The sequence below is a fragment of the Amphiprion ocellaris genome, chromosome 19 (genome assembly GCF_022539595.1).
Source record: "Amphiprion ocellaris isolate individual 3 ecotype Okinawa chromosome 19, ASM2253959v1, whole genome shotgun sequence".
Lineage (NCBI taxonomy): Eukaryota > Metazoa > Chordata > Actinopteri > Pomacentridae > Amphiprion > Amphiprion ocellaris.
The window spans coordinates 30,796,849-30,808,559 of NC_072784.1; the positions used below are offsets into that span (position 1 = coordinate 30,796,849).

Genomic DNA, 11,711 nt, shown 5'->3' on the forward strand with positions numbered 1-11,711 from the left:
CAAAGCAGGAGGATAAACGGGGTGATGGTGATCACCAGAGACTCTGTTTTATCTATATCAGCAAATATGAGATGAAAAAAGGTTTTATAGGGCTCATATGAGCACATAATTATATTAACACAGACCAGAATCAACATAGCCACAAGATCGGATTATAAATGTCCAAAATGTGGTTCATATTTTGGCTCTTTGTTGGGTAGTGTGATATTTTTTTGCAGATGCATACATTTGACAATTAAATAAAATACGACAAGTTGTGTCTCAGTGTAGTCTAAGTATTATACATGAAAATATCTAAATACAGAATCAAATGAGACAAAATGCTGCATTTTAATTGCATCTGCAGCATGTTTTTTTTTTTTTTTTTTTTTTACTAATTTACATGTAGTAAAGTGTTTTTGACAGGCTGCTGTCCTTCTGTGTCGTCCAGGTTGGGGAGAGCTGCCCAGCTCCCACACAAAATCAGAGAGCTCCTGGGGGGAACCTGCACCGTCTCCGGTCAGCGTGGATAATGGGACGTCTGCCTGGGGCAAACCTAGCGGGAGCTGTGGGGGATGGGGAGAAAACAACCCGGACAACTATGGCAGGGGCAACCCAGCAATGACGTCTGCACCTTGCAAACCTGGTGAGTAGCTTCATCCTGCATACCTAACGTAGGTATGCAGGATGAGTCAAGTCAAGGACATCAATATGGCATAAGGGACTCAAGAGCACTGGCAGTGTTTACACATAACTCTACACTGACCCCTGGTGGCTGCATTATTTTAGAGCCGTCAGGTTACTGTGGTGTTTTAATTTGCAAAATCATGCTATTTTTTATTTATGTATCCGGTTCTTATTTTGCCACACTTCGATCTTGTGAGTCTTATTTTCTTTACCAGGCGACACATTTATCGCAAGGCAGTCAAGTCTGGCAGAAGGAACTGTTGAAAAATGCAGCATGTCTTAAAGTAATTTTCTTAAAATGATCGAATGTAATGCATTTGATTAGATTCAACTTTGTTGTTATTGGATAGAGTGTACGAGACAACTAAATGCAGTTTAGCATCTAACCAGAAGTGCAAAAGAGGCAGTAAAGTGCATTATTTTCAACATGGTACAAACAGTGCTATGAATACACTAATATGTGAATATGTAGATTTCTATACAATATATAATTGATAAATAAATAGTGGTATGAGCAGTATAAATAGTATAAATAGTGTAAATAGTACTATTGCTATGAGATGAGAACATAACTGCATGAGGGTTTTCTAATCATCAATGAGCCTTTCAACACCATCAGCTAACACAATGTAGCATTAGAACACAGGAGTGATGGTTGATGGAAATGTTCCTCTGTACCTCTATGGAGATATTCCATTAAAAATCAGCTGTTTCCAGCTACAATAGTCATTTACCACATTAACAATGTCTACACTGGATTTATCATTCATGTGATCTTCATTGAAAAAAATTGCTTTTCCTTCAAAAATAAGGACATTTCTATGTGACCCTAAACTTCTGAACAGTAGTGTATATATCTGTATATATTCTGGCTTTTTATGCAGTTTATATACAGGGTGAACCGTATTAACACTGTAAACAGCCTGAACAATGCAGTATTATGTGTGATATTGTCATATACTCTGTGTTTTTTCTTTGTTTTTTGAGAACACATGAATAGTTTGTGCTTATTTACGTGTCTCGTAGCCCCCAAACCTATGCAAGACGGATGGGGAGGTGGAGGTGAGGATCTCAGCCTGTCGGGTGGTCAGTGGGATGCAGAGGAGGGAGACATGTGGAACAGCACTGCCTCCCAGGAGAGCAACTCTTCCTGCAACTCGTGGGGCAACGCATCCAAGAAGGGCCCGCAAAAGGTGTGAAATGTGGCTACTTACGAATCAAACAGTCCCTCACCTGTTTGTTTGATGCTACAGGTTCATATTAAAGTAAATTATAAGAGAGTTGGGATAATAATCGTTTCCTGTCATCATCTCCTGCAGGGGAAGGTCCCCGGGAAGCAGGAGGACGCCTGGATCATGAATCGTCTCATCAAACAGCTGACAGACATGGGCTTCCCTGTGAGTTTAATCTGCATTAATTGTATGAAAATGTCAATAATGTTTGTTTATTTCAAATCTTTCAAGATAATTTGCACATTTGCTGCTGTTTCCTTTGGTTTGGGGCAAAATGATCCATTAACGGCCTTTTTTTTAAAATTTTTTTTTTATTACAGCTTTATAGATCAAAATATTAATTGAAATACACAACAGAAATTGTTGATGATGAAGATAATCATTAGTTGTGGCAGTAATTGTGATTGTAATGTACTAGTATCCCAAATGTACTTCGAGATAAACTGTATGTGTAGAATTACTCGTGAAAGACCATTTTCTCTTGATCGCAATCTGCCATTTTTCGATGCTCTTTTTTTTCTTGTTAAATACCAGCACCTTATTTGCTCTACCAGCATGATTGCTTTGCCTGTTATTTTGCACATTAGTTTTCATATTTTTCTTAAATGTAACATGTATAAGCTACATTATACCTTGGATTTCCTCAAGGGGATAAATTAAGTATCTCTATCTATTTCCGTTGATCTATTTTTGCGTTGCTGATGCTTCCTGATTGAATTCCAGAGGGATCCAGCAGAGGAGGCTTTGAAGAGCAACAACATGAACCTGGACCAGGCCATGAGTGCCCTACTGGAGAAGAAGACGGAGCTGGACAAGCGTGGGATGGGGATATCCGGCCACGACTACAACAACGGGCTCATCACCAAGCCTATGAGCTGCCCTCGGCCTCCACTTCTTTCCAAAGACCCTTCAGCGGATCCTCGCTTGCCCTTCATGGATAAGGTGAGTCATTCGTCAGTTAATCTGTAGACGTACTGAATGGACAGAAGCTCCAAGTTAATGTCTATCCACGTCTTGTTGTCTGGAAGTCAGAACAAGTCAGTGACTGTTATTCTGAGGGATCGACCAATATGGGTTTTCTCGAGTCGATACTGATGCAGATTAATCAAGAAAGGACGATGACCAATGTACATTAGATGTAATGTTTTAACAGCATGTGATAGCAGAAACCTGTCTTTCATAACAAGGCTTCTTCACTAATAAGGGTGACTATGATTGAATATGTAAAATAGAAACAGGAGTGATTAAATTAGGACGCTCTCTTTTGTTTGTGTAGGATTGTCAATGATTGATCAGTTTGTCTTGTGCAGCTATATCTGCTATTCTTCTCTATCTGCTGTTTCATCACTTTTATTTCCTACTAAGGTTCATATCCTAAAGCTTTATTACGCCGCCAAGGAGTACACGGCAGAGTTATGTGACAATAAGCGTTGGTTTGTCTGTCTGTCTGTTAGCAACATTACTCAAAAATGGATTTGGATAAAATTTTCAGGGAAGGTCAGAACTGACACAAGGACCAAGTGATTAGATTTTGCCAGTGATGTGGCTTATACTCTGGATTCATGGATTTGTTAAAGAGTTCTGTATTATTGTGAGATAGCGGCACGGCATCACTGTAACCGTGACAAGTGAACACTACGTCAGCTGCCTGCTGATGATCACATGATTGTGATCCTACTACAAATCCACCACTGTGGACTTATCAGGACTTATCCATTGGAAATGATACAAGGAACAACTGATTAAATTGTGGGGGTGTTTCTGAGTCCCATCAATTCCCGCTGCCCACTACATATTTAGGTCACGTGATTCTGTATCTGTACATAACGTACACATGCAGAACACACACCTGTGTTCAGCACAAGGTCATTTTGTTTGTGGGTTCATCTATATTAAATGGACACATTATGTGATCATCAATAACTAATAAACAAATGCTGCATTTCTAAAAACAAATGCTGCATTTCTGACAATGCCATATGGGTGAATGAACAGCCTTGGTGGAGAAGAAATGCGGAGCCTATGTGTGTGTTTGACTCTCTCTTTGTATTGTAGATGCAGAGTGGAATGTTTGGCGGTGGTGGAGCAGCACAAGCCCGGGCCATGCAGCAGCAGCAGCAGCCGCCTCCTCAGCCGCCAGTGCCGCCTCTCAGCTCCTCTCAGCCTAGTCTACGTGCTCAAGTGCCTCAGTTTCTCTCCCCTCAGGTACACTCGAATACTGCATATAGATGGATTAATTAGACAGATTAATATATCAACAGATTAGCAGGCAAACGTTTTAATGTGTGCACAGATAAATATTTTATATTCAGTCTTTAAACACGTGTCCACTTGGAGTTTCTCATTCGTCATGCATCAGTTTATATGTCTGAAATTTACCACTATCACATGCTTCTATTTTATGGAAGTGAGATGAGAATCTGGCAAACCTTCAAACTGTTTTATAGCATTGTGCATTTGTTGTTTCCCCCCAGGTTCAAGCACAGCTCTTACAGTTTGCAGCAAAAAACATTGGTCTGAATCCTGCACTTTTAACCTCACCAATAAACCCTCAACATATGACCCTTCTGAATCAACTTTACCAGCTGCAACTGGTGAGCGTCCTTCAGCCTCGTCTGCTCTCTTAGTACACACATCAGTTTTAATTCCAAAATAACCTGTAGAAGAATCAGATTTATCACTGGCATGCAAAATAAAGGTTGTTTTGTTAAGGAGGGGAGCTACTTAGTGCTTTGAGTTTTAACAAATTTTGTGCAAAAATGACTGATTTGTGCTGCTCTAATGCACGCTTAGGAATTTATAAATCACATTTAACCTTTCGATGCTCTAGTGATTGGACCCTACACTCTTCCATAAGTGATAAGTGGTCAAAAATGACCCATTATAAGAATCAATGTGTTTGTCTGCCATTTTTTGTGATTTTGGTTAAGAATAATCATTTGTATTATTTTCTGTATTCTATTTTTGTCCACACAAGAATGATTTCAAGTTAGAAATATGTTTACTTTTCATTTTATAATAGATTATGAATGTTTTGATAATTGAAAAAGAAGAATATTACACAGAACAGTAATAGAACAGTGTCAACATCCATTTTGTTGACATTTTTCCACTCTTTTCCTCCATGTTTGTGCATTTTGTCACCGCTTGTATAATATTATCAGTGATAAAGAGCTTGAGGTAGTAAAACAAATATTACAATTTCTTTCAAAGGTAACTTAAAACATTTAAATGGAATGATATCAAAAACATATTTTTGAGGAATAGCTGGAAAATGAAATGACAAAAACTTTTCATTACATCATAATAATTACTGTTTTCAGAATGTTTTTGACATTTTCCTTAAATACTAGCATCCACATCTACCACTCCACATGTATAGATAAAAGTACTATAACAACTTTAAAACATCTTCCATATCCATGTGAAATGTTCCACTTTGTGCATTAATGAAATCTGTGTAAGGCATGGATGAGTAATTGAATTTTATTACATTTTATATTATTTTAAATCATTAGGACTATTTTAGAGTTCTAACTGGGTTTGTGGACACGTCGTTTGACATTGAATTCATGTCTGCTACACAGGCGTACCAGCGTTTACAAATTCAACAGCAGATGTTGCAGGCGCAGCGCAGTGTTTCTGGCCCCATTCGACAACAAGAGCAGCAAGTAAGTTTCATTCTTAAGCTTCCTTTTCTCTTTTTTTCTGTTATTCCTTCATGTGATCCCTGAAAACCACAAAATTTTCTGTATTTTTTCCATCTGTAAATAATAATAGCTTGGCCTAAATAAAGTAGAGGTACAAAAGCTTCCATTTATGTCACACAAACCTAATAGATGCTAAATATGTCTCCATTGCTATTTGTCGCAGGTCGCACGTACAATCAATAACATGCAGCAGCAGATCCAACAGCACCAGCGTCAGCTGGCCCAGGCCCTGCTGATAAAGCAGCAGCAACAGCAGCCGCCCCCTTCCCACTCAGGCCTGCATCCTGGAGGGGCCAAATCCTCCCTGGATTCATTTCCAGGTCACCCCCAGGCTCCAGGCCTCCCTGACCTGCAGACCAAAGAGCCGCAGTCGTCTCCCAACACCTACAGCCCCTACTCACTCTGTGAGTTCAGCTCTGCTCAGCTCTGCTCTGCTCTCTGAATGCCAGCTAGATAACAGTGAAATAATCTTTGCCAGGACGGTTTAGTAACTTCTCTCTGTGTCTCCAGCTGGACTGAATCCAAACATGAATGTAAACTGCATGGAGGTGGGAGGTTTATCTATGAAGGAACCCCCCCAACCCCAGTCCCGCCTGTCACAGTGGACGCACCCAAACTCCATCGAAAGCCTCTCTGGAAACTCCTCTCCTCTGGAGCCCAACCTGGGCAAGCATGGTGAGACGAGAAGCAGAACTCTGGCTAATTACTGCTGAAGAACATTTTACATCTGTTTCAAAGTGGTATATTTATAAAGACATTAGCGTTCATTTAGACCAGAAATCTGTGCTCAACCTGCAGAAGAGTGATTTGACTCGAAGCAGGTTTATCCTATAGATTGTGTCTGTCATTGTTTCCTTGACAGTTCCCAGGTTTTACGTACACCAACCCTAAATTTTCTTACTTTGTTTCATTTTCCTTCTCTCAGGTGCCAACCTCGGCCCTCCTGGTAAACCCCCTCAGCTGGACGACTCGTACAGCCCCTACAACCTGATGTCCAGCTCAGAGTCTCCTACCAGCCCCCTGGTGGCCCCAGACAGCTGGGGTCAGGGCAAGAGCAGCAGTGACAAGATGGCCAACGGGACCAATATCAACTGGCCTCCAGGTTGGGTCACTGCATTGTCAGCTGTTTTGCTTCATCTAGTTAATTATGTTGGAAGCTACTTGTGCAGTAATTACTCTGCCAAGAAACACGGCGGAGTTATGTGACGATCGCCGATGGTTTGTCCATCTGTCTGTTAGCAACATTACTGAAAAGCAGATTAATGGATTTGAATGAAATTTTCAGGGAAGATCAGAAATGACACAAGGACCAAGTGATTAGATTTTGGCAGTGATGCAGCTTATAGTCTGGATCCATGGATTTGTTAAAGATTTCTGTATCATTGTGAGATAGTAGCACAACGTCACTGTAACTATGACAACAAATCCACCGCTGTGGACTTATCGGAACTTATCCATTGAAAATGATCCAAGGAACAACTGATTAAATTGTGGGTGTGTTTCTGAGTCCCATCAATTCCCGCCACCCGCTACATATTTAGGTCACGTGATTCGATATCCGTACATAATGTACACATGCAGAACACACGTCTGTGCTCAGCACAAGCTCATTTTGTTTGTGGGTACATCTATATTAAATGGACACATTCTATGTTGCCATGATTTCTGATCATCAATAACTAATAAACAAATGCTGCATTTATTTTAAAAAGTGATAAATTTCTGACAATGCCATATGGGGGAATGAACAGCCTTGGAGGAGTACTGCTCTCTGAGTGCTTTTCTAGTAACTCCTGCTGTATTCTTCCCTCTGTGTAAAACTTTTCACCAAGATGAATGATGGTATTATTGATATATTCAATGGCAAAACATAACAGTGAATATTCAGCCAAGGTATATTACTGTAATAAGATTTGAATATATGAAGCAAATTAGCATCTTGGCAACACTTTTAGCTGTGTAACATCGTCATAGTCGTCACTTTATCATTAAACATGTTCAGTTTTTAGATTTTTTTGTGATTAGTCATTTTAATTTTATTATATGTCTCCTTTCAGAGTTTTGCCCTGGTGTTCCCTGGAAGGGCCTCCAGAATATCGACCCTGAGACTGACCCCAACGTGACCCCCGGCAGCGTCCCCAGTGGACCCACCATCAACACCAACATCCAGGATGTCAACCGCTACCTGCTCCGGGACAGGAGTGGAGGTGAGAACAGGGTCGGACTGAGAGCTGCACTGTGGGGAAATTGTCTTAAATGGCTTTTTTTTATTAAGATGCTCTGTTTTTGTGTACTGGTTTGGGCATACAAAGCATACAAATCAAAGCAGATATTTGGCGATAATGCCCATGATTTTAAAAAGAAATATTCAGCAGAGTCCCCACGTATTAGAAGCGTACTAAAATAGTTTGAGTGTATGTGCAGCTGCTGCCACCAGAAAACCTGCTTCTTATTCTTTTGTTCTTCATTTTCCTACTTTAACTATGATCATTGTCATTTACCGGTTCTTAGTTTTCTCTTTCTAATGAACTTACTATCATCATTTGTCGTGTTTTTTCTTTATTCCATTTTCTCTCTCTGCTACTTTTTTCTTATTTGTTTGTGTGTGTCTATTTGTTTGTGTCGCTGGCATCGGCTTAGGCTCCTCTCCCACTTCATCTCAGAACGAGGCTCTGCCTCCCTCCACTGATTGGCCAGTCAGTGCCTACACTAGCTCGTTCAGTCTTTCATCCCCGGAGATGGACGATGCAGGTACATGGTTTATCCATAACCTTCCCCTCCCACATTACAGTGGCTGAATCCCTGCAAACAGCATTCTCCTTCCCTCCTGTTGCCTCAACCGTTCACTGGAGAGACACATCTGTCCTGTTTCATTCCAGTCTCTGCTCCTGACTGAATACGACCTCCATCTGAGCTCCTCCCTGTCCACTCTGTAATCATGCAGTGTATATTTCCCCTGTGGTGTCGGTGTGTCTCCTTGTGTTTGCCTTAGAAAGTGAAGGAGAGTGTAGCTTGTTGTACTCCTGATTAACAGTGACTCTAACTCACTAGTGTGTTTAAGTGACGTAAACTTTCTTTGTTTTCTGTCTCTCAGACTTACATCTTACATTTAGTCACACAGTGTGGGGAGGAATTTGTGCCCCATAGAGAAATGTGCAAGAAAGCCAGCCAGCTAAAAGATGTTTTAGGTGAATGTGTTGCTGTTTTAATTATTAAACACAGGAAGAGTCCCATTTCTGCAAAGATATATTTTTGTAAGCTGTTCAATAATTATTAGAACCTTGAAATATGGTTTGGTGCAGTTTTGTTAAAACAGGGGTGTCAAACATACGACCTGCGGATGACTTTGAAAGGTGTAGAAATTACAGAGACGACATTAACTGCAATTTTTCGTTTATTATTTCATTTATTTTCCTTGATTTTAAATTTGTCCACTGCACTGCCACAACTTTTCTGTAATTTTTATGTTTGCATTTAGTACATTTACGAGGCAGGGGGATAACTGAACCTTTTTTCTGTATAGTTCCCACTTTAGTTCGTATTTTGTGGTGCTCAGGATCACTGCACAGATGTGGAAATGAATGTAAATTTAATATAATTTCTAGATCTTGGCAAGTTGTTTTGAACATAAAGTACTATATTGTTCAGTTCCAGATATGTGTGACTAAATGTTGTGTTCCTTTGTCGACCCTCTCTGATCTGTAAGTTGTAATGTGTAAATGATAAACTGAGGCTGAATGTTGCTGAAACTTAACTTATTTTTCTTAAGACATTTCAGGATGTTCATAATATTTTGTAAAAAGATAATTCCTTAAATGTGAACATTTTCAGAATGTACTTTTTTGCACTAAAACAAAGGAACCATTTGGAGTTGTGGTTATTTATAGGTTATTATGCTGTGATTTTACTGGTCTGGCCCACTTGAGATCAAACTGGACTGAATGTGGAACCTGAACTAAGATGAGTTTGACACCCTGAGTTTAAACTTGTAGACTGCTGTCAGTTATCCATTATAAGACAACATTTTCTCTATTTCTCTGTTTGGCTCCTCGGGACTCCCTCCTGTCTTTCGGCCAGCTGGTTCTGCAGACCAACCTTCCTGTTTTTCGTCCATCCAGGTAAACTGTCAGAGATGAAGTCCACTTGGTCTCCGGGCCCCATTTCTCACAGCCAGGCCTCCCTGTCCCACGAGCTCTGGAAGGTCCCTCAGGGCCCTCGGAGCAGCTCCACGGCTCCATCCCGCCCCCCACCGGGCCTCACCAACACAAAGCCTTCCTCCACCTGGGGGGGCAACTCTCTGGGTCTGGCCCAAGGCTGGAGCAGCTCTTACACCACAGGTAGCGTCGCAGCGGAAAAGCAATTAGCATCCTACAGGTGCTTATAAGGAATTTTGGCACATTAGTGATCCAAAAACTCAGCCAAGTCTTTTAGTGTTAATAGTGTTAATTTTCATTTCTGTCAAAAAAACACTATGCATCATATATTCTGAATGGACAGGGTTTTTCCTGCTGACAACAGCTACTGGATTAGTCAAGACAGTTAAATAAGATTGATTTTTTTTAGCAGTGAGTAATTAGATTTAACATTCATGCAATTTAATTAGAAATTTTTGCTGACAGTTTGCCAGCCAAGGTATGAAGGTACATGACATAAAAGCCAACGTTAACATGCTTTATTGCAGATAAACGTTCCAAAAGCCAAATTACTTGAGACATAGAATGTAAGAGACAAAGCTTGAAAATGGAGTTTTTTGCCTGAGTGACCCCAAACTTTTGAACGCTAGTGTAGGTCAACTTTAACTGCTTTAGAGCTACTTTAACTCATTTTTTAGCAACTAATATATATTAACTAATATAGGGCAACTTCAATTCATGTACACTACTGTTTAGAAGTTTGGGCTCACTTAGAAATGTCCTTATTTTTGAAAGAAAAGCAGTTTTTTTCCAATGAAGATAACATAAAATGAATGATAAAGCCAGTGTAGACATTGTTAATGTGGTAAATGACTATTGTAGCTGGAAACAGCTGATTTTTAATGGAATATCTCCATAGAGGTACAGAGGAACATTTCCAGCAACCATCACTCCTGTGTTCTAATGCTACATTGTGTTAGCTAATGGTGTTGAAAGGCTCATTGATGATTAGAAAACCCTTGTGCAGTTATGTTAGCACATGGATAAAAGTGGGAGTTTTCATGGAAAACATGGAATTGTCAAACTTTTGAACGATAATCTAAAGGTTACTGTTTTTGTTTGCGTACTCGATGAGAAAGAACCACTTTGATGTGGAGAACAACTGTAGGTGGGAACGTTAAGCAGCTCTTGTGGTTGAACGTGTCAACTGACATTAGGTGGTTTTACTATTTTCCGTGGTAGAACGTGACCCCACCCATACAGCTGAAGTAACTGATTTTGGTTTCAGACAAGCTCTGTACATACGCCCTTCTGTCTCGTTCACAGCAGGTACCACCTGGAGTACAGACAGCTCCACCAGGACCAGTAGCTGGCTGGTTCTGAGGAACCTCACTCCACAGGTACTGGTTTACAGTCCGCTGCTTCAGTTTTGCCTTATATCATTTCAGCTGCAAGTGCAGCTACAGTAAAGTGGGGTCTGCCTTTGTGTTCCAGATTGACGGTTCCACTCTGCGTACACTGTGCATGCAGCACGGCCCTCTCATCACATTCCACCTCAACCTGACGCAGGGAAACGCCGTGGTGCGCTACAGCTCCAAGGATGAAGCTGCCAAGGCTCAGAAGTCCCTGCACATGTACGTCCGTTATTAGCTTGTTTCTTTCTTTTTTCAGTTATCTTAGTGTTTTGCCTTCTTAATCTATAATTGAACTTATGCACTGTTTCTGCAGGTCCCACTAACCTAGCATTAGCATTATCCACAGCAACAACATTGACATTTACTTCAGCTTTTGTCTTGAAAACACCTCATGGACTAATATCTTAGTGTTTTGCCTTCTTAGTCTATAATTGAAGATGCCCACTTTTTTATTAATTTAAGGGAATATTTATAATTAACACACACAGAGATCAAAATAAATCACCGAAAAATCCCACAGTAAAAAAACAACAAAAAAAACACATTAACACCAAG

General features: G+C 40.3%; 1 protein-coding gene across 4 annotated transcripts in view; it reads left to right on the forward strand.

The window, feature by feature from the left end:
- LOC111576159 (trinucleotide repeat-containing gene 6C protein-like) overlaps window positions 1–11,711 on the forward strand; it is a 63,559-nt gene that overhangs the window by 43,738 nt on the left and 8,110 nt on the right. For 3 of the 4 annotated variants that reach the window (XM_023281710.3, XM_023281714.3, XM_023281715.3), the window contains 15 exons: window positions 431–625; window positions 1,693–1,859; window positions 1,986–2,063; window positions 2,622–2,840; window positions 3,954–4,103; window positions 4,373–4,492; window positions 5,486–5,569; window positions 5,772–6,012; window positions 6,119–6,283; window positions 6,534–6,710; window positions 7,666–7,815; window positions 8,249–8,359; window positions 9,727–9,945; window positions 11,068–11,141; window positions 11,236–11,375. In XM_023281710.3, coding sequence (XP_023137478.2) covers window positions 431–625; window positions 1,693–1,859; window positions 1,986–2,063; window positions 2,622–2,840; window positions 3,954–4,103; window positions 4,373–4,492; window positions 5,486–5,569; window positions 5,772–6,012; window positions 6,119–6,283; window positions 6,534–6,710; window positions 7,666–7,815; window positions 8,249–8,359; window positions 9,727–9,945; window positions 11,068–11,141; window positions 11,236–11,375 — 2,290 coding nt within the window. The remainder of the gene's footprint in view (window positions 1–430; window positions 626–1,692; window positions 1,860–1,985; window positions 2,064–2,621; window positions 2,841–3,953; window positions 4,104–4,372; window positions 4,493–5,485; window positions 5,570–5,771; window positions 6,013–6,118; window positions 6,284–6,533; window positions 6,711–7,665; window positions 7,816–8,248; window positions 8,360–9,726; window positions 9,946–11,067; window positions 11,142–11,235; window positions 11,376–11,711) is intronic. The other variant, XM_023281712.3, reaches the window with a different exon arrangement.